The sequence below is a fragment of the Rhinolophus hipposideros genome (assembly GCF_964194185.1).
Source record: "Rhinolophus hipposideros genome assembly, chromosome: 24".
Lineage (NCBI taxonomy): Eukaryota > Metazoa > Chordata > Mammalia > Chiroptera > Rhinolophidae > Rhinolophus > Rhinolophus hipposideros.
In genome coordinates, this window is record NC_138070.1 from 23177173 (window position 1) to 23198308 (window position 21136).

At 38.4% G+C, this 21136-nt stretch overlaps 1 protein-coding gene across 5 annotated transcripts in view; it reads right to left on the bottom strand.

The window, feature by feature from the left end:
* Positions 1–11320: 11320 nt before the first annotated feature.
* Positions 11321–21136, bottom strand: part of HIRA (histone cell cycle regulator) — an 84290-nt gene continuing 74474 nt past the window's right edge. For all 5 annotated transcript variants that reach the window (XM_081037871.1, XM_081037873.1, XM_081037875.1 and 2 more), the window contains one exon: positions 11321–12209. In XM_081037871.1, the coding sequence (XP_080893997.1) occupies positions 11752–12209 (458 nt within the window). In that variant the 3' untranslated portion in view covers positions 11321–11751. The remainder of the gene's footprint in view (positions 12210–21136) is intronic.

Genomic DNA, 21136 nt, shown 5'->3' on the forward strand with positions numbered 1-21136 from the left:
CCTTCTCCCCCCTTTCCCTATCCAGAGTACTGAATCATGAGCTGCATGACTGAGGAGCAGGAGCCCAGGAGAGTGGTAGACAGCACTCTGAGAGCATTAAAGGGGTATAGATCCTATTAACAGCATCAGACTCCATTAAGAAGCCTTCCCATGAACTACCAGTGATGCCTCATGCACAGATGCCCCCAACTGGCCCATGGCAACCCCAGTGCTCCATGTGCCTCACCTACACTCAACTCCCCACCCCCCACACACCGCTGTGGCCATCTCCTTGTGTGAGCTTGCTCCCAGTGGCAGTGGTGAGAGCAAGCTTCAGCAGAAGATAGTGAGCGTGCACAGAATCTGAATCTGCAGTCCAGTGAGAGACAACAAACATGGCTCTTGCCTCTACCCTTGGGAAAGCAAGAGAGACTTTCACCACCCACCCTCGTGTGTTGCAGGATTGAGAGAAGGCATACAAGTTTAAGAATTCTTCCTTAAGAGGGAACAAGAAGTGTGGAGCTAGGGTACCAATAGAATGTTTGAGAAAGCCTCAGAATCTCTAGCAGGGCTGACAGAAGTTATTAATATTTCTCTCCTGACGGCAGTTAGTGAAAATTAGAGGAGGTGACTACTATGTCAAATGCAGACATCAATGCAAAACTTCAAGGAACATGACATTACCAAAGAAACACAATAATTAACAAGTAAGCTGTCCCAAAGTCGTGGAGATCTGAGATTTAATCAATAAAGAATTAAAAATAGCTATTTTAAGGAAGTTCAATGAGGTACAAGAAAACACAGAAAGACAATTCATTAAAATCAGGAAAACAATACACAAGTAAAATGAGAAGTTTAACAAAGAGATAGAAATCATAAAAAGTAACCAAACAGAAATACTGGATCTGAAGAATAGAATGAATGAAATGTAAGATGAAATAGAAAGCATCAACAGCAGAATAGATCAAGCAGAAGAAAGATTCTGTGAATTACAAGACATAAACTTTGAAATTATCCTGTCAGAGGAGAACAAAGAATAAAGAATGAAAAAGAGTGAAGAAAGCCTACATGAACTATAGTTTACCATCAAAAGAAACAATCTGTGAATTATTGGAATCTTAGAAAGAGAAGAATGGGAGAAGGGGGAAGAAAGTTTATTTAAAGGAATAATGGCTAAGAACATCCCAAATCTGGGGAGAGAGTTAGATATCCACATTGATGAAATTCATAGGTCGTTAAACAAACTCAAGTTAAAGAGATCTTCTCCAAGACACATTATAATAAAACTTCCAAAAATCAAAGACAAATAGAAAATCTTAAAAGCAGCAAGAGAAAAGTTTATAACTTACAAGAGAACCCCCTAAGGTGATCAGAGAATTTATCAGAAGAAACCTTACAGGCCAGGAGAGAGTCAGATAATATATTCAAAGTGCTAAAAGAGAAAAGTGTCATCCAAGAGTGCTACTGTGTTTCCCTGAAAATAAGACCTAGCCAGACAATCACATCTAATGTGTCTTTTGGAGCAAAAATTCTTATTTTACTATAAGGCTGGATCTAATATAATATAATATAAGACTGGGTCTTATATTAATTTTTGCTCCAAAAGATGCATTAGAGCTGATTGTCTGGCTAGGTTTTATTTTCAGGGAAATGGTATATCTGGCAAAGTTGTTCTTCAGAAATGATGGAAAGATAAAGATATTCCTGAGTGAATTCATTATCACTAGACCTTCCTTACAAGAAATGCTAAAAGGAATTCTTCAAGATGAAATGAAAAGACATTAAATAACATGAAGACATTGAAAATATACAACACACTGGTAAAAGTAAGTATATAGTCAAATTCAGAACATTCTAATACTGTAATATAGTCAAATTCAGAACACTCTAATACTATAATACTGTAAACTGGTTTATTAACCAGTTAACTCTAGTACATAAGTTAAAGGACAAGAGTATTTAAAATAACTATAACTAAAATAATTTTATAATACACAACATAAAAAGAAGTAAATTATTACATAAAAATATAAAAGGAGGGCAATAAAAGCATAGAGTTTCTGTATGATATCAAAGATAACTTTTTATCAGCATCAAAATAGACTGTTATATCTATAAAGTGTTTATGTAAGCCTCATGGTAACCACAACAGAAAACCTAGAGTAGATTCACAAAAAATGTATCTATAAATGTTTTATGTAAGCCTCCACAATGGAAAAACCTATAGTAGATTCTCAAAATATAAAGAGAAGGAAATCAAAGCATGTCACTAAGAAAAATAATTCACAAAGGAAGGGTACAAGAAAGGGAGAAAGGAACAAGGGAACTACAAAACAGCCAGAAAAGAATCAATAAGATGGCATTATTTATAATTACCTAAGAACTCCTATTACCTACAAGTCCTTACCTATCAATAATTACTCTGAATGTAAATGGATTAAATTCTCCAATCAAAAGGCATAGAATGGCCAGATGGTTTAAAAAAACAAAAAAGACTCAGGTATGTGCTGCCCACAAGAGACTCACTTCAGCTTCAAGGGCACACATAGGCTAAAAGTGAAGGGATGGGAAAAGACATCCCATGCAAATAGAAACCAAAAGAGAGCAGGGGTAGGTATACTCATATCAGAGAAAACATACCTTAAGTCAAAAACTTTAACAAGAAAGAAAAAAGGTCATTGTATAATAATAAGGGAGTCAATTCATTAAGAGAATATAACAATCATAAATAGATATGAACCCAGCAATGAAGCACCTACTATATTAAGCAAATACAAATAGATTTGAAGGGAGAAATAGACAATAATACAATAACAGTACGGGACTTTAACACCCTACTTTCAACAATGGATAGATCATCCAGATAGAAAATAAATAAAGAAATGTTGAACTTAAAATACAGTTTAAATTAAACAGACCTATACAGAACATTCCATCAAATAGCAGCAGAACACACATTTTTCTCAAGTATACACACAACATTCTCCAGGTTAGATCATATGATAGGTCACAAAACAAGCCTTACCGAATTTAAGAAGATTGAAATCATACCAAGTATCTTTTTTTTATTACAATGGTATGAAACTAGAAATCAATAGTAGAAAGCTAGAAAATTCAAAGATATGGGGAAATTAACACACTACTGAACAACTAGTAGGTCAAAGAAGAAATAAAAAAGGAAATTTAAAACATTTTGACAAACAAAGATGACAAACATCTTTGACAAACAAAGATGGAAACACAATATACCCAAACTAATGGAATACAGCAAAAGGAATTCTAACAGGGAAATTTATAATGATAAATGGATACACTAAGAAAAACAAAATCTCAAATAAACAACCTAACTTTAAAGTTGCCAAGAGAGAGTAGATCTTTAATGTTCTCACCACAAAAAATAAATGGTAATTATGTGAGGCGATCGAGGTGTTAACTAACCATGTGGTAATCACTTTGCAATACATAAGTGTATCCAATCATCACCATAATTGTACGCCATAAACTTACACAATGTTTTATGTCAATTATATCTCAATATCGCTGGAAAAAAGAATTGTCTCAAATCATAATCTATTATAAGCTCCTACCTTACAAACCTAGAAAAGGAAAAGCACAATAAAACCAAAGCAAGCAGAAGTAAGGAAATAAATATAAGAACATGAATAATAAAATTGAAAGCAGAAAAATAGAGAAAATCAATTAAACTAAAAGTTCTGAAAGATCAATAAAATTGGCAAATCTCTAGCAAGATCAAAAAAGAAAAAAAAGATTGAAACCACAAATTACCAATGTTGTGGTACTGTGGTACCAAATAGGGGATAAAATACAGGTTATCACTATAAACACTGAAGACATCAAAAGGATAACAAAATGGTAGGTACAATTCCACAAACATAAATTTAACAGCTTAAAGAAATGAATCAATTTCTTAAAAAACAAAAACTGCCACACCAACCTGATATAAAATAGATAATCTTAATAGTCATATAGCTATTAAAGACATTGCATTTGTAGTTAAAGAATTCTTAAAATAAAAATCTCCATTGTCAGATGGTTTCATGAAGAATTCTACTAATTTGTTTAAAGAATCACCATCAATTCTATACAATCTTTTCCAGAAAACAGGAGGGAACATTTTATGAAGTAGTATTATCCTAATATGAAAGCCAGACAAATAGTACAAAAAAAGAAACTACAGGCCAACTACAAATAGTAGAAAAAAAAAATCCACAACAAACTCCAAGCTGCAGACAGGTATGAATACACATGCAAAAATTCTTAAGATGATATTATCAGATGGAATTAAGCAACATATTAAAAAGAAGTACATCACGGTGTCAGACAGGTACTAGTAACCTATTGGGGTGATGACTTAATAAGGTGTATAAATGCCTAATTACTATGTTGTACAACTGAAAATAATATGTCAATTATAATTTAAAAATACTTTTCAAAAAAGAACTATCGACCATGAACAAGTGGGGTTTATTCCAGGCATGTAAGTCTTGTTTAATGTTCAAACATCAATCAATATAATCCACCATACTAACTGGCTAAGCAAAATCACATTATCTTATCAGTTGAATTGATGCAGAAAAAGCACTTGACAAAGTCCAATGATTAAAAACTCTCAGAAAGCTGGTAATAGAGAGGGATTCCTCCACTTGATAAGGAACATCTCTAAAAAACCTGCAGCTAACATTATACTTAATAGTGAAAGACTGAATGCTTTGCCCCTAAGATCAGGGACCTATCCTCCTGTTATCAGATAGCTCTTCGTTTAGAGATGTTGCAGACTAAAGGGTATGGGACTGTAGGATATGTTGCTTTGAAAACAGTGGCTGCTGTGGTTGCTTTAGCAGGCTTTGTGGCAACTTAAGGCCCCATCAGTTACCAGCGCAAGAAAAGAACTATATTGTTAAATCACTAACTGGATATTCAAATAAAGTGGTTGAAATAAAAAAAAAAAAGAGAAGAGAAAACCCCCCACAAAACATTCAAAAAAATACTGGAAGTTCTAACCAGTGCAATAAGATGAAGGAAATAAAAGGTATATCAATCACAAAGGAAGAAATAAAATTGTCCCTACTTTCAGATGACATCGTCTATGTGGATAGTCCAAGGAATCTACAGAAAAGTCTTGGAACTAATTATTGAATTCAACAAGTTTGCAGGATATAAGAGCAACATATAAAAATCGATTGTTTTTCTATGCACAAGCAATGAACATGTGGACACTGAAATTAAAATACAACACTATTTGTAACTGCTTACAAAAATCTTTGGTGTATATCTCAAAATATAGTTACAGGACTTATGTGATGAAAACTACACAATGATAATGAAAGAAGTCAAATAAATGGAGAGACATACCATGTTCATCGATTGGAAGACTCAACATAGTAAGGACATTAAATTTCCCCAAAATGCTATACAGTTTTAACACAATTATGATAAAAACCCAAGTACTTTGGTAGATGCAGACAAGCCTATACTACAATTTATATGGAAAGACACAGGTCCTACAATAGCTAAAATGTTCTGAAACAGAAAAACAAAGTTGGAAAAAAATCACTCTACCCAATGTTAAGGCTTTTTATAAAGCTACAGTAAAAAAGAGAATGCGATATTGACAGACAGGTACACAAATCAAAGGAACAGAGTAGAAAATCCAGAAAAATATGTCTCATACAAATACTTCCAATAGATTTTCAAACATTAACACACAATTATAGGACACACACATACAAAAATTGAGTAGTTAGTACACCATTTCCCGTTATTAACATCTTGCATTGGTGTGGTACTTTTGTTACAATTTATGAACTAATATTAATACATCATTATTAACTAAATACTGAAGTCTGTAATTTACATTAGGGTTTCCTCTTTGTTGCACAGTCTATGAATTTTCACAAATGTATATTCATGTATCCACCATTACAGAATCATACACAACAGCTTCACCCTGTAAAAATCCCATGCTTCACCTATTCATCCATTCCCTTCTGTTCAGCCCTCTCACTCCCAGCCACAGAATCTCTGGCAACTACAGATCTTTTCACTGTCTTTGGTTTTGCCTTTTACAAAATGTCATTTAGATGGAACCATACAGTATGTAGCCTTTTCAAATTGGCTGCTTTCACTTAGCAATATTCCATTTAAGGTCTCTTCACATTGTTTTCATGGCTTCATAGTTCATTTCTTTTTATTGATGAATAATATTCCAATGCATATCTGTACAATAGTTTGTTCATTCTATTGAAGGGTACTTTTTTTTGCTTTCATTCTTTAGCAGCTATGAATGAGCTACTAAAACATTTGTGAGCAGGTTTTGGTATGGATATGTTTCCAACTCATTTCAGTAAATGTTTAGGAGTGTAATTGTTGGATCCTGTGTAAGGCTATATTTAGCTTTTAAGAAACTTCCACAACTGTCTTCCAAAGTGACTACCATTTTATATACCCACCAGCAATGAGGGTTCTTGTTCCACATCCTTGACAGCATTTAGTATTGTCAATTTTTAATTTTTTTATTTTAGCCAATCTAATAGGTATTTAGTGGTATCTCATTGTTTTTTACATTTTTAATTCCCCATGACATATGATATTGGACATCTTTTCATATTCTTATAGCCATCTGCAAATCTTCTTTTCTGAGGTGTCAGTTCAGATCTTTTGTCCATTTTAAAATTGTTTCTTGTTTTCCTATTGTTGATTTTTAAGAGTTCTTTAAAGAGAATGTATGACTGCATACAAATCCTTTATCAGATAAGTTATTTGCAAACATTTTCTCCATGTCTGGGGCTTGTCTTTTCATTCTCTAACATTGACTTTCTTAGAGCAGTATTTCTAAAGTCTAGATTCATTTTCTTTTTGCATGTGGATGTCCAGTGCTTCCAGCACCAATTGTTGAAAACATGATTCCTTCTTCACTGGATTGCCTCTGTCACTTTATTGGAAAAACAAACAAACTACCTGTGCATATACCATAAGACCCAGCAACTGTCCTCCTAGGCAGTTATCTCAGAAAAATACTTAGGTTTATACAAAAACTTTAATAGCAGCTTTAACCAAAACCTGGAATTAGCCCTGATGTCCTTCAATAGGTGAATGGTTAAATAATGGGTCTAGCAAAGCCATGAAATAGCATATAGAAAGCAATGAAATATTGATACATAAAACAACTTGAATTAATCTCCAATTATCCTGAGTGGGGAAAAAAACAATCTCCATAGATTACATACTGTTTGATTCCATTTATTTTACATACTTGAAATGACAAAATTGAAGAAATGGAGAAAAGATTAGTGGTTGCTAATGGGTTAAGGAGATGATAGGGTGAAAGGGAAGTGGTGTGGCTATAAAAGAGCAACATGACTACACTTAACAACAATAGAATATATGTTCTCAAGTGTATACGGAACATTCTTTGGGGTAAACCATAAAACAAACCTCAATAATTTAAAGGATAGAAATAATATAAAGCATGTTTTTGTTTTTTTTACCACAATAAAAGGAAATTATATCAATGATAGAAATAAAATTGGGAAACACAATTATGTAGAAACTAAACAACATTCTCTAATTGACCAATGAGTCAAAGAAGAAATCAAAAGGTAAATTAGAAAATAATTTGAGATGAATGAAAATGAGGATACACCATACCGAAACATATATGCCACTCAGGCAGTGCTTAGAGGGAAATTTTATAGCTTTAATCACATTACCTTCTAACTTAACACACTGGAAAAAGAGGAGTAAACTAAATCTAAGCACAAGGAAGAAAATCATAATAACTAGAGCATAAATTTATGAAGTAAAGAATAGAAAAATGTAGAGGAAATAAAGAAAACCAAAAACTGGTTCTTTACAAAAATCAACAAAATCAACAAATCTTTACCTGTACTGATCGAGAAAACAAAAGAGAAAACTGTTTGCTGGAATCAGAAATGAGAGGACATCTCTAATCACACAGGGGGAAAAAAGGTTATAAAGGAATTGTATGAATAACTGTATGCCGATCAATTAGACAACTTAGATGAAATGAACAAATTTCTAGAAAGACAAACTGTTGTAACTGACTCAACTAAAAACAGACAATTCAAATAGACCTGTAACAAGTAAAAAGTAATTAGTAATAAAAAAAATTCTACCTACAAAAAAAGTACAGGCCCAGATGGCTTTACTGCTAAATTCTATCAAACATGAAAAAAAATTTAATACCAATTCTTCAAATTCGTCAAAGAAATAAAAAGGAGGGAATACTTCAAACTGTTAATCAGTGACTATACTATTTTGCATTCCTGGTAGCAATGTCTGAGAGTTCCAGCTGCTCCACATCCTCATTAAAATTCAGTATTGAATATGCTATTCTAATAGGTAATATGTGTTGTTATATCATTGTGGTTTTAATTTCCATTTTCTGAATAACTAATGACATTGGACTTCTCTTCATGTACTTATTTTATTTGCCATCCATGTACCTATGACGAAGTGTCCTACGCTTAAAATAAATAACAAAAGAACAAAAATTAAACTTCAAAAAAATTAGAAACACACAAATAAAATTTAAGGATGAAGAACAGTCTGGAGAAAATATTTGCCAAGTATGTGAGAGGACAGGGATAATGGAAGAGATGACGGATTTTGCTCTTTCTCGAGTGTGCATACTGTGTGTATATACAACTTCCCACTGCACCAACTTAATTTGTAAAGGGCTCTGACTCCTCACATGTAATCAGAAGCTGAAGTTGGTAGGTGCCCAAGGTGATCAGGTTGGAACTTTGAGGAGAGAGGCACAGAGTCCCAACCTAGGAAGATATAGGCACGCAGTAGTCTGCTTGCAAACAAGCAGAGATAGTGGGAAGGTGTGGGGAATCAGTGGACAGGGGTAGGGAGGTCAGCAGTCATTAAGAGTAGGAGTGAGGGGAAAACGGACAATGGCATCAAGGACAGAGGGAAAGGGTGGGGTGTTTTGGCTCATTATTTCTTCCAACATATTTTTGTGTCACCCCCTTCTCTCCTCCTTTGTGGACTTCAATTACTTGTATAGTTAGCTACTTTACATGTTTCCACGACTTACTGGTGCTATTTTCTCTTCCTCTTTTAGATTTTTTCTCTGTTTTGGAGCATTTTTATTGCTATGCCTTCAAGTTCACTAATCTTTTTTTTGCAGTGTCTAATCTGCCATTAATCCTGTCCCATGCATTTTTTTCATCTCCATGTTATAGTTTTTATCTCTACAAGTTTGACTCTGACTTTCTTGTTATGATCTTCTATGTCTCCAGTTAACTTTTTGACATAAGGAATAGTGTTATAATAACTGTTTTAATGTCTTCTGCTAATGCTAATATCTGTGTAAATTCTGAGTCAGTTTCAATCTATTAGTCAGAATGATTATTCTCCTCCTTTTGGAATGTATTCCTGCTTCTTTGTATGCCTGGTCATCTTTGTTTGGAGGCCAGACATTGTGAACTTTACCTGTTTACCTTGTTGGATGTTGCATACTTTTGTATTCTTATAAATCCTCTTGAACTTTGCTTTGTAATAGAATTACTTGGAAACAGTTGATCCGTTCAGGTCTTGGTTTTATTTTTTTGTTAGATGGATCTGGAGTAGTGCTCTGATTATTCTCCAATACTATTGGAAGAGTACTATTGGAGAATAGTATTGGAGAATAATTAGAGCACTACTTGCCTATTATTCTCCAACAGGCAAGACTTCCTGAGTACTCTACCCCAACCCTGTGAGTTACGAGTTTTCCTAGTTTGGTTGGTAGGAATAGTTTCCAGCCCGGAGATAACCAGGCAATTTTCACTCTAATCCTTTCAGAAAGTTCTTTGTCTGGTCTTGGCCATTTCTTCATGTACATGCACTGATCAGCACCCAGATGAATACACAAAGGTGCTCCATCCACCAAGCTCCAGGATTCTCTCTCTGTGAACTTTCTGCTCTCTCGTATTCTACTCTGTTCTGTGAACTCAAGCTGCCTTCGTATCCTTGGGCTCTCAGCTTCACTTCTTCAACTGAAGTAGTCGGCTGGGGTCTATCTCTGCTTCCCCTACCTTTGCTGCACCCTGGAAACTCTCCAGGTAGTAAGCTGGGATAGTGATAGGGTTTATCTTGGTTGTTTTCCATCTCCCAGGAATCACTGTCCTTTGTTTTCTGATATCCAATGTCTTGAGATCATTGTTTCATGTACTTTGACTGGTTCCTTTGGCTGTTTCACACAGGAGGGTCATTTTGGAAAGTTTGGAAGTCTCCAACTTTCTGCTGCTTGTTTTCCTTTCCTTTCCAAATAATGGTGTAAAAACACTGATTGCAAAGTTTTCTTCAATGGAGCATTTGTTAAGTGCCAGGACTTTGCCTACATGATCCCAGGTAGTTCTCACAACCATGCAGGTTTTCTTAACCTCATCTCCATTTGACAGTAAAAAGCAAGGCCTGGATTTTTGCTGATTTGGACCCCAGACAGGCATGTCAGTCCTGCGGCTGTGGACATCCTATGGCTCCAAAGTTCTCGATGCCTCGCTGCAGAGTTGCTAGGGGCATTGCCTGACCCACAGAGCATCTCTGGATCCTCAGTCCTTAAAGAAAAGCTCACACTTGCAGCCTGGCTTTGGAGGTGTCCATGCCCACACGCAGTCTGTGTGCTGTCTTTGTTAGGCATGCCTGTGTGCCTGGGTCTTATCCAGCCACCTGACGCCTGAGTGAGACAGGCAGTGGGATGGCCACTAGGCAGGGAAACAGCCAGAGAGGAGATGTCAGTGGTCAGTCGCCCAGGCCTCCTTCCCCTGTCTGAGGACCACACACAGCTGGCAGCGAGGTGATGATGAGGTCCAGGACCCAGGGGTGAAGGTGTTCAGCCCTCACCATGCTTGAAGATTCTATGATTCTAGTTATTTTCCATCCTGTGGGTCAGCATCTGGACACTTTCTAAGAAAAATCCCAGTTTCCAGATAATTCTTCAGAAAATGCGAATCTGTACTGATTTCTTTCCATGACATCAGCAAGCCAGCTGCAGCCCCTGGTGCCCAGCATGGTTATGGACCTGGGGCACAGCACAGCCAGATCCAAGGACCTCAATGCCTGGTTTGGGAGAAGACACATGCGAGGTGGTCTGCCTGCCAGCCCCAGATCTGCCTGAGATGCTGCACGACCAGGGAAGTGACCTCCACGTTGTGAAATGAATTTCTGCAGGGAGGGGCCAGGAGGGATTAGATGACATCAAAGATCCCTTCTGTCTCCGATGTTCCACCATTGCCCATTTCAGGAGAGGGATCCGCAGTGTGGGGAGGAAGGTGGAAGTTAGAAGGAAAAAGGCAGGAGAAGTCAGGATGATTTGGTATCCAATGCGTTTTCATTTATTTTACACTTACAAAAGAAATCGCCCACCCTCTGCCCCATCCCCCCAAAAAGTCTCTTTTTACAAACATTTAAAAATTAAAACCAAATGAAGATAGACAAGTTAATTTCAGTACAATTATTTTTCAATGTAGCTGTCATAATTAGAGTTTAAATTTCCTACAAGTAACCAATGTCCAAGTGACTTATAGGGACATCCTGATTATTGGCCAAAAGGAAAATTCCATATTACAAGTTAGCAAATTCTAGTACAAAAATAGTCCGTGTGTTGGAATAGCTTTTCCTTTTACATAGGTCTCGGTTCAGTCTACTGACTGCATAATACACTAACATTTTAGGGTCCTCTCTTTCACAAATGGCTCATTCGTCATAGCTGAAGCAGCACGGCACCTGCAGTGGCAGGGGCTAGTGTCCACCTTGGGACCGTGCTGGAGACGGCAGGCCTGGGAGTGCCTCACTGAGCCCAGGGCAGCAGGGTAGACCCCCAGCCCCTGCTCCACACAGGGGTGCTGGAGAGAGGGACGAGTTGTGGGCAGAGCAGACCCCTTCCAAGGGAGCAGCAACAGGCCCAGGACACAGGGGATGTCTACCCAGGGGCCTGGGCTGGTGCTGGTACAGGACAGCCCACCTCCTGCCAGTGTCTCCTCGTCCTCCTGTAGCCCGACGAGGTGAGAGGTGGCCCTGCGTGTCCTCAGCGGCGTGAGTGTGGCCCTGCCCATGCTGTAGGCGGGGCAGGTAAGAGTAGGCTACTTGTCCCTCAGGATGTCGAGCTGTTCCTGACACTCGGTGAAGAGGCGCTGGAAGCGGAGGTTCTGCCCGATGACCGGCAGCAACTCCTTGAGCAGCTCCCGCTTCCGCAGACCCTGTGGACACACGAGTGACAGCTGAGTGCGAGTGTCAGCAAGGAGGTCTAGACTGGGGGAGTTTCCTGGCCTGGCACAGACCCTGTGTGTCTGCCCATCTGACCCCCAGGCGCTCCCTGGACAAACCACAGATAGGTGAGAACATTTTCTCTGCATGCTAGGAAGCCCTGGGAGAGCTGAAAGGCTAAGCTGGGGCACAAGGGGTGAAGTGGCAGGGGCAGCGGAGGGACACGCTACAAGGATACAGCAGAGAAAACCAGGGTAGGTTCTGCTACTCCGTGTCCCCTAAGTCTGCTGGCATAGTCACCACAGGCCTTCAACTGCACGGATCAGTGGCCACAAAAGCTTGGCTTTCCAGAGCAGGCTGAAGGTAGGATATTCAGGCAGAAAGACAGGTGGATGGCTACCTGGGAGGGGCTGCCCCCTCATGCGAATGCTCTCGAGGGCCTGAGGTCAAGCCCAGGGACGAGGAGGAACCTGGGGGGAAATGACTGGCTTTGATTTTATAGTCCTGGGGCCTCTGCCCTTGGCTCTTGTCCACGCCTCCTCCACACGTGGGTGCCTGGCACCAAAGTATGCCTGGGCCCTTCTGTAACATGCATTGCTAGGCAGGGTCTCCAATGCACAGAACCCTGAGGAGCACATCTTCTGCAAAGGGAAAACAACCAACCAACAACGTTGACCAATGGAAGAGAAGGCCCAAGATGTTAAAATAAGTATGGTAACAAGACAAGGAATTATAGAAAATAACAAAGTGTGAATATTAAATCCAAGCAACACAGTGGTTGAAGGAGCAGGAATTAGCAGGAGACCAAATCAAAGGGGTCAGATGGAGGAGCAGCCCGTGCTCAAGCAGGGAGGCATGCAGAGGGGAAACTATAAGAGGAGAGACTGCATAGGAAAAATAAAGGCAGATGGAGGGTGGCAAATGGGCCCAACATCTATATAACGAGTCCCCCAGGAGAGAAGGAAATATTCGAAGAAATAATAGGGGTACATTTCGCATAATTAAAGAAAAATTAATGTCTTAGCTTGAAAGGCTCCATTGAATGCTGATGAAGATATGGAAAAACTGGTATTTGGAAACATTAAGAATGAAATATGCAGAATGTGTGGATATCAAAGACAGAAAAATTCTGAATAAGAGCATGTCACCTACAGAAGAGATACCAAAACAATAAAGAGTATTTTTAATATATTGGAAAAAAATTTCATAATCTATTTTTTTCTTTATTCAGCCAAACAGTTATTCATATAAGAGGGTATAATAAAAAACTATTCTTGGGGGGGGAGGGCGGATAGCTCAATTAGAGCACAAGCTCTGAACAACAGTGTTGCCGGTTTGATTCCCACATGGGCCAGTGAACTGCGCCCTCCACAACTAGATTGAAGACGAGCTGCTGCTGAGCTCCTAGAGGGGCGGCCAGATGGCTCAGTTGGTTAGAGTGCGAGCTGTCTATTACAAGGTTGCTGGTTCACTTCCCGCATGGAATGGTGGGCTGCGTCCCCTGCAACTAAAGACTGAAAACGTAGACTGGACTTGGAGCTGATGGGCCCTGGAGAAACACACTGTTCCCCAATAAAATTAAAAAATATATGTATATATATTCTAAGGCTTGTAAGGCCTCAGAATGTTTGCCACAGGTAAGATCCATGCTAAAAATGTTCTGGAGGGAATATTCAAAGTAAGAAGAAATAAATAGAGATGATGCTAAAAGGTATGGAAAGCAATCTGATCAACTCTTTGGCTGAAGTTCATGTTGGTCTTAAAAAAACACAGCAAGGAAACAAAAAATGTAAATGGTTTGAACTTGTAATGAAAAAACAGTTTGTCAGAATAAACAAAAGCCAGCCATATGATGTTGGCAAGAAACACAAACATGGATACAGAAATGTTGAAAGTTAAAGATGGCAAAAGGTATGTTAGTGAATAAAAAAAACAAAGCTTGTGATTTACAATTATCAGATAAAGTAGACTCTGAGACAAAAACACCATTGGAGAAAGAGAAAGTAAAGTGAGAGGGACAAAATCACCCTCACAGGGAGATTTTAATACACATTCAATTAGTGATGGGTCAGAAAGGCAGAAATCTGCAGGTTTCAGGTAATTCAAACTGAATATTTAGCAAACATGACCTAATAGACATATACAGAATGAGGCCACAACTAGAGAACATACATTCTTCTTTAGCACACATGGAAAAATTAAAAATTACTCTAAAAACAAACCTCAACAAAATAACAGGTTTTGTGTAGATTGTGGGTTGACATGAGTCAAATCTATCCTACCACTATTTTTGTGACTAATTTTATCAAAATGCAGCCACACCTACCTATTTGTTTATATAACGTGCTACAACAGCAGAGTTGGGTAGTTGCAACAGAGATCATATGGGTTTGCAAAACCTGAAATGTTTAGTCTCTTGTCCATTATAGTAAAAGTTTGCCAACCCCTGAGGTGGGGCATTGCCTACTCCTGCCCCGATATAGATCATATTTTCTGAGTAAAATACTATTGAATAAAACTCATGGATCAAATTAATTAATTGAATTAATATTAGTTAATTGAAATTAAAAATGACTTACATATGAATGGAAATAAAACATTAAATACTGCAAAACTGCTAGGATGCATCAAAAGTGGGACTTATAATGGGACACTTACAAATATAAGACAGCTTATATTATAGAACATGAAATATTGACAACCAGTGACACAAAGTCTAATCTAAGTTACAAGGGGGAACAAAAGAAGACATCAGAAAAAACACTTTTAAAAAGTAGAAGGAAGATGATGATAAAGAATTGAAAACAATCCTTCAATAGAACAGATGAATAAAGAAAACAATCATTTTTGGGAAAAGACTAAAAAAGACATACCTCTAGCAAGATTAATCAAGAAACAGAAAGAAAGCTCAAAAGATGTTAGAAATAGAGATACAACCGTAGACATAGAAGAGATAAAAAAAGATAGAGTACTATTAACTTTATGCCAACAAATTTGAATATTTAGAGAAAATAGACTAATTCTTGAAAAATAAAATTTATCTAAACTGCCTCAAAGGAATACAAAATAGGAGTTAAGTCTTACCACAAAGAAACCATCAGGTATACTAGATTTTTAAACTTATGTCTAAGAAACTTCCAAGGAACAGATTTTTCCAATCTTATACAAACTGAGAGAACAAAAATCTGCAGATTCAGCGGAACTACTCCCAACACATTCTATGAGGCACGTAAACCTTGATTCTAAAACCAGAGAAGGACAGTATGAGAATGGAATATCCCAGGCTAATTTCACCTCGTGAAATCAGATGTACAAATCCTCTATAAATGATTAGCAATCGATTCTAATAACAAATAAGAAAAAAATGATAACTTTGACCAAGTTGAATTTATCCAGGAAAGCAAGGAGAACTTAGTATTAGAAAACTGATAATTTATAATATTAATAGGTTTTAATATTATGAACAAAAGGCATGAGCCTTGAAAAATAGGAAATAAAATGATTATTTCAGATGACTTGATTGTTTACTCCACATAGAAATCAGAACTGTTGACAGACAGATAAATAAAAAAACAAAGTCAAATTAATTTATAAACAGCAGCTATGAATAATTAGAAAACATAAGTAAAACAATATATCAGAATAGCCACAATTGTAAACTTTATAAGAGTAAATCTAACAAAAGATGTGCATAGCCTATGTATTGAAAATTTTTAAATTTTACTGAAAGGCATTAAGGAAAACCTAAATTAACGAAGAGTGCTGATTGGAACAGTGGCAAGAAGAGAAAATGGACTAGTTTTCAAGACAGAGGCTGCAAAAGGCAGTGGTAGACACTGTGATATGTGAGAGCTGCAGGGGAACTGCAGACCCATGGGTGCTTGGAGGCAACAGATTATGGTAGAATACAAGAGAACATATAAGGTTGTGGAAAGAAGCAGGAATGACACTTTGAGGGAAATGAGAACTTTAAAGGCAGCAATATATATGGGGAATCGGAAAAAAGCACATGGAAAAGCCTGGAGAAGACCATCCCCAGAAAAGGCTTTAGCTTTCATGATGGGCTGAGTAGTGGAGCCAGTCTGCAAAGATTGGTAAAGATAGCTGTTTTTTCTTTTTTTCTCCCAGGTGCCCAATATTCAACAAAAGGTCATAAGGCATACAAAGAAACAGGGAAAAATGGCCCATTGAAAGGAACAACTAAATCTCCAGAAACTGACCCTAAAGAAACACAGGCCTTCAACTTATGTGACTAAGACTTTAAAATAACTACCTTAAATATGCTAAAAGAATATGGATAGACACCTAAATGAAATCAGGAAAGCTGTATGTAAACAAAATGAGATTATCAACAAAAAGACAAATTATAAAGAACCAAGCTGAAATTTTGGAGTTTAAAAACACAAAAATTGAATAGAAAAATCCACTAGAGGGGTTCAATAAACAGACAAAAGTAAGAATCAGTGAATTAAATGAGATTATTTGAAATTGAGTGTGAAAAGCAAACTGCAAATAGAATGAAGTAAAAATAACCAAAGGGACTTAGAGGGTACCATCAAGCAGACCAGTAATATGCAAGTCCAAAGAGAGAGAGAAAGAGTTTATTTGGATAAATAATGACTGCAAACTTCTCACGTGTGAGGAAAGATATAGATCTCCATATCCAAGAAGCTCAACGAACACTCCGTGTAGGACAGACTCATAAGAACCTGTTCTGTGACACCTTATAGTCAAACTGTGGAAAGTCAAAGACAAAGAGAATCTTCAGGGCCAGCCCAGTAGCTCAGGTGGTTGGAGCCCAGTGCTCCTAATGCCTAGGTCACCAGTACAATTCCCACTTGGGCCAGTGAGCTGCGCCCTCTACAGCTAAGATTGTGAACAACAGCTCTCCCTGGAGCTGGGCTGCTGTGAGCAGCCACAGGTTAGCGTGAGCTGCCGCGGGCTACTGTGTGCTGCTGTGGGCTGCTGTGTGCTGCCATGAGTGGCCGGTGGCCAGTGTGAGTGGCCAGCAGCCAGCGTGAGCTGCTGTGTGCTGCCATGGGCTGCTGTGTGCTGCCATGAGTGGCTAGTGGCCTGCGTGAGTGGCTGGAAGCCAGCGTGAGCGGCTGGCAGCCAGCGAGAGCTGCCGGCAGCTTTCGCTGCCGTGAGCTGCCGACCGACGACTGGTGACTGACGGCCGCAGCTGGGGGGAGCGCAAGGCTTATAATACCGGCATGGGCCAAGGAGCTGTGTCCTACACAACTAACCTGAGAAACAGCGGCTTGAATCGGAGTGTGGGGGCGGAGGGGGGGCAGAAGGAAGGGGAGGGGGAGAAAAGAATCTTCAAAGCAGTAAAGTGACTAGTCATGTAAAAGGGATCCTCAATAAGAGAATAAATGGTTTTCTCAGCAGAAACACTGAAGGTCAGAAGGCAGTGGAATGACATATTCAAAATGTTGAAAGAAAAAGTGATATCTGAGAATACTATATCCAGCAAAACTGTCTTTCAGAAATGAGGGAGAAATTAAGACATTCCCAGATAAATAAAAACTGACAGTTTATTACCATTAGACCTGCCCTACAAGAACTGCAAAAGAGTGTCCTTCAAGTTGAAATGATACTAAACAATAAAATATAAAGCTCTCTGGTAAAGGTAAATATATGGACAAAATAAAAACCCATATTGTGTAATTTTGTTTGGTAACTCCATTTTAAAATCTTTTATAGGATTTAAAAACAAACGGATAAGAAATTAAAAATCTATGATAATGGTTACACAATATATAAAGATATAATTTGTGACTTCAATAACATAAATGGGCAGTGAAGCTGTAAAGGACATGCAAGTTTTTTGTATGCAATTGAAACTAATGTTTTTGTTATTTCCATGGTTATCAAAAAGAAAATATCTAGGATACACACAAAAAGAAATGAGAAGAGAATCAAAACATATCACTAAAAAAATCAACTAAGGACGTCATAAAAATGGTGGCATGAGGTGAGCCTCTTGAACTCTCCCCTGGAATTTACAACAAATTGAACAACTATAATTCCACAAAGGACTCCCTGTGCAGCAGACAGGCAAGACTAGGAGGTGCACTACTGAAATCATCTAAAGGTGGGCAAATTGTGTGAGTGGGGGAGGAGAGAAAGGAGAAGTGCAGAGACAGGACCTTGCAGGTGCAGGACGCAGACCTAGCTCGGTGCTCCGAGATCGCTGCACTCCGGAACTACTACAGCTCCAGGAGAGGGAAGAACTCGGACTGCTAGGGCTCCGTTTATGGCCCACAGGGCTGAGGGGACAGCATATAACATGGCTGAACACAACGCCCACAGCAGAGACCTCGGAGCAAAGACTGAAAATGGTGGTTTAAGCCCTCACTGCCGAGCAGAAAACAGAAGCCTTAGGCACTGAGACTAGCCGCCCCCTCCCTACCCTCCCAGAGCTCGCCCCACCCCCACCTGCCCAGTGTTAGAAGTGGAACAGTAGCAGTTGCAGATCAAAAGAACAGAATATTTGCAGTTCTGAGAACTGTGGTCCGCAGATACGGTCTTGCAGTCCAACTAGTTCCAGCAAAGGGGAGGGAGCCATGGAAGCAGGACTGGCTGTGGAGGTAGTTGTCGCCATTGCTCTGAGCCACCTCTCAACCCACCCAGCCCGTCTCCACCTATCTGGGCGGATCCCTGCAGGAGTAAACAGAGCTGCTGAAACACAACGGCTATGAATATGGTGCAGGAAGAGCTTTGGAACTTCAGAAGCTCTCCACATCCCCCAACGGAGACGGCATCCTATGACCTAGGCGAATTGTTCACAGAGGAGAAGCCCACCTTCCAGGGAATCCCCCCATTGTGTGAGAAGCAGGAATAATGCAGAAAAAATATAACACTATAGTGTGAGAAAGAATAAAACGCTGCAGTCAGAGAGAAAATAAAACAGTCTACTAATACCTACTGGAAAACAAAAGAAAGACCTCTATCAACCTGTTGCAGAACCCACTCCTGTAGATGTGTAGAAAGAGAAATAATAATCATTAATTGCCATGAATAACCAAGGCAACAAGACAGCTCAGAAAGAAAGTGAAAAGTCTCCAGAAAATGAACTTAAAGATATGGAAATATTTGACTGAAATGACACAGAATTCAAGGTTGCAGTTCTGAAAAAACTCAACGAGATGCAAGAAAACAGAGAAAGGCAGCATAATGAATTCAGAAATACAATCAAAGAACAACATGAACGTTTTACCAAATGTCCAAAGAGATTGAAATTTTAAAGAACCAAATAGAATTCCTGGAGACTAAAAACTCAATAAAAGAAATGAAGAATAAAATAGCCAGCTTAGGTAAAGAGTTTACAAGATGGAGGAAAGAATCAGTGACATCGAAGATAGAAATCTGGAAATGACACGGATGGAAGAAGAAAGATACTTAAGACTTAAAAAAAATGAAAGAACTCTACAAGAACTTTCTGACTCCATCAGAAAGAGCAATATAAGAATAATGGGTATACCAGATGGAGAAGAGAGAGAAAAGGGAACAGAGTATATTCAAACAGTCGATGAGAACTTTGCAAACTTGTGGAAAGAACTGGATCCTCGAATCTAAGAAGCAAATACAACACCTAATTACCTCAACCTAAACATGCCTTCTCCAAGGCACACTGTATTGAAGATGTCAAAAATTAATGACAAAGAAAGAATTCTCAAGGCAGCCAGGGAAAAGAAGATGGTAACCCACAAAGGAAAGCCCATTAGATTATCATCAGATTTTTCAGCAGAAACTCTACAAGCCAGAAGGGAGTGGAATCAAATATTCAAACTATTGAAAGAGAGAAATTATGAGCCAAGAATAATATATCCAGCAAAGATATCCTTTGGATATGAAGGAGGAATAAAAACCTTTGCAGACATACAGAAGCTGAGGGAATTTTCTAATACACGACCTGCACTACAAGAAATACTAAAGGAGGCTATTCAACCACCATCGACAGGGACCATTTGTGGCAACCGAAACATAAAAAGGGGGAGAATAAAGGCCTGAACTGGAATATGGGAATGGAGAAAGTAAGCGTACTGAAGAAAATGGAATACTCTAAATATCAAACTTTCTTTTACATAATCTTAAGGGTAACCACACAAAAAAAATCCAGAACTGAAATATATACTGTAATAAAAGAAGAAACAGAGGGAAACATCATAGAATACCACCACACAGAAATAATAGACAACAACAAAAAGGCAAAGAAACAATGGAGACACAGCCTCACCAGAAAACTAAAGATAGAATGACAGGAAATCCTCACGTATCAATAATCACCCTAAATGTAAATGGACTGAACTCACCAATAAAAAGGCACAGAGTAGCAGATTGGATCAAAAAACTAAACCCAACCATATGCTGCCTCCAAGAGACACATCTCAAATACAAGGACAAACATAGACTCAAAGGGAAAGGGTGGTACTTGACACTCCAAGCAAATAGTATCCAGAGAAAATCATGTGTAGCCATACTGATCTCATATGAAACAGACTTCAGGATAAAAAAGGTAACAAGAGAAAAAGATGGACATTTCATAATGATAATGGTGACTACAGAACAAGAAGACAAAACAGTCATCAATACTTGTGCCCCCCAGTCAGGGAGCACCGAAATATACCAAGCAACTACTAACAGAACTAAAAGGAGAAATTGACCAAAACACAATTATAGTAGGGGACCCAAAGAAATCATTGACAGCTATGGATAGATCATCCAAATAGAAAATAAAGAAATAGCTGCGTGAAAAAGTTAGATGACGTGAACTTTTCGCCAACAGTTCATGGCTCTTGCATCACGGCAATGTACCAGCTCACACAGCACTGTCTGTGAGTTTTTAGCCAGTAAACAATTAACTGTATTGGAACACCCTCCCTACTCACCTGATGTGTTCCCCAGTGACTTCTTT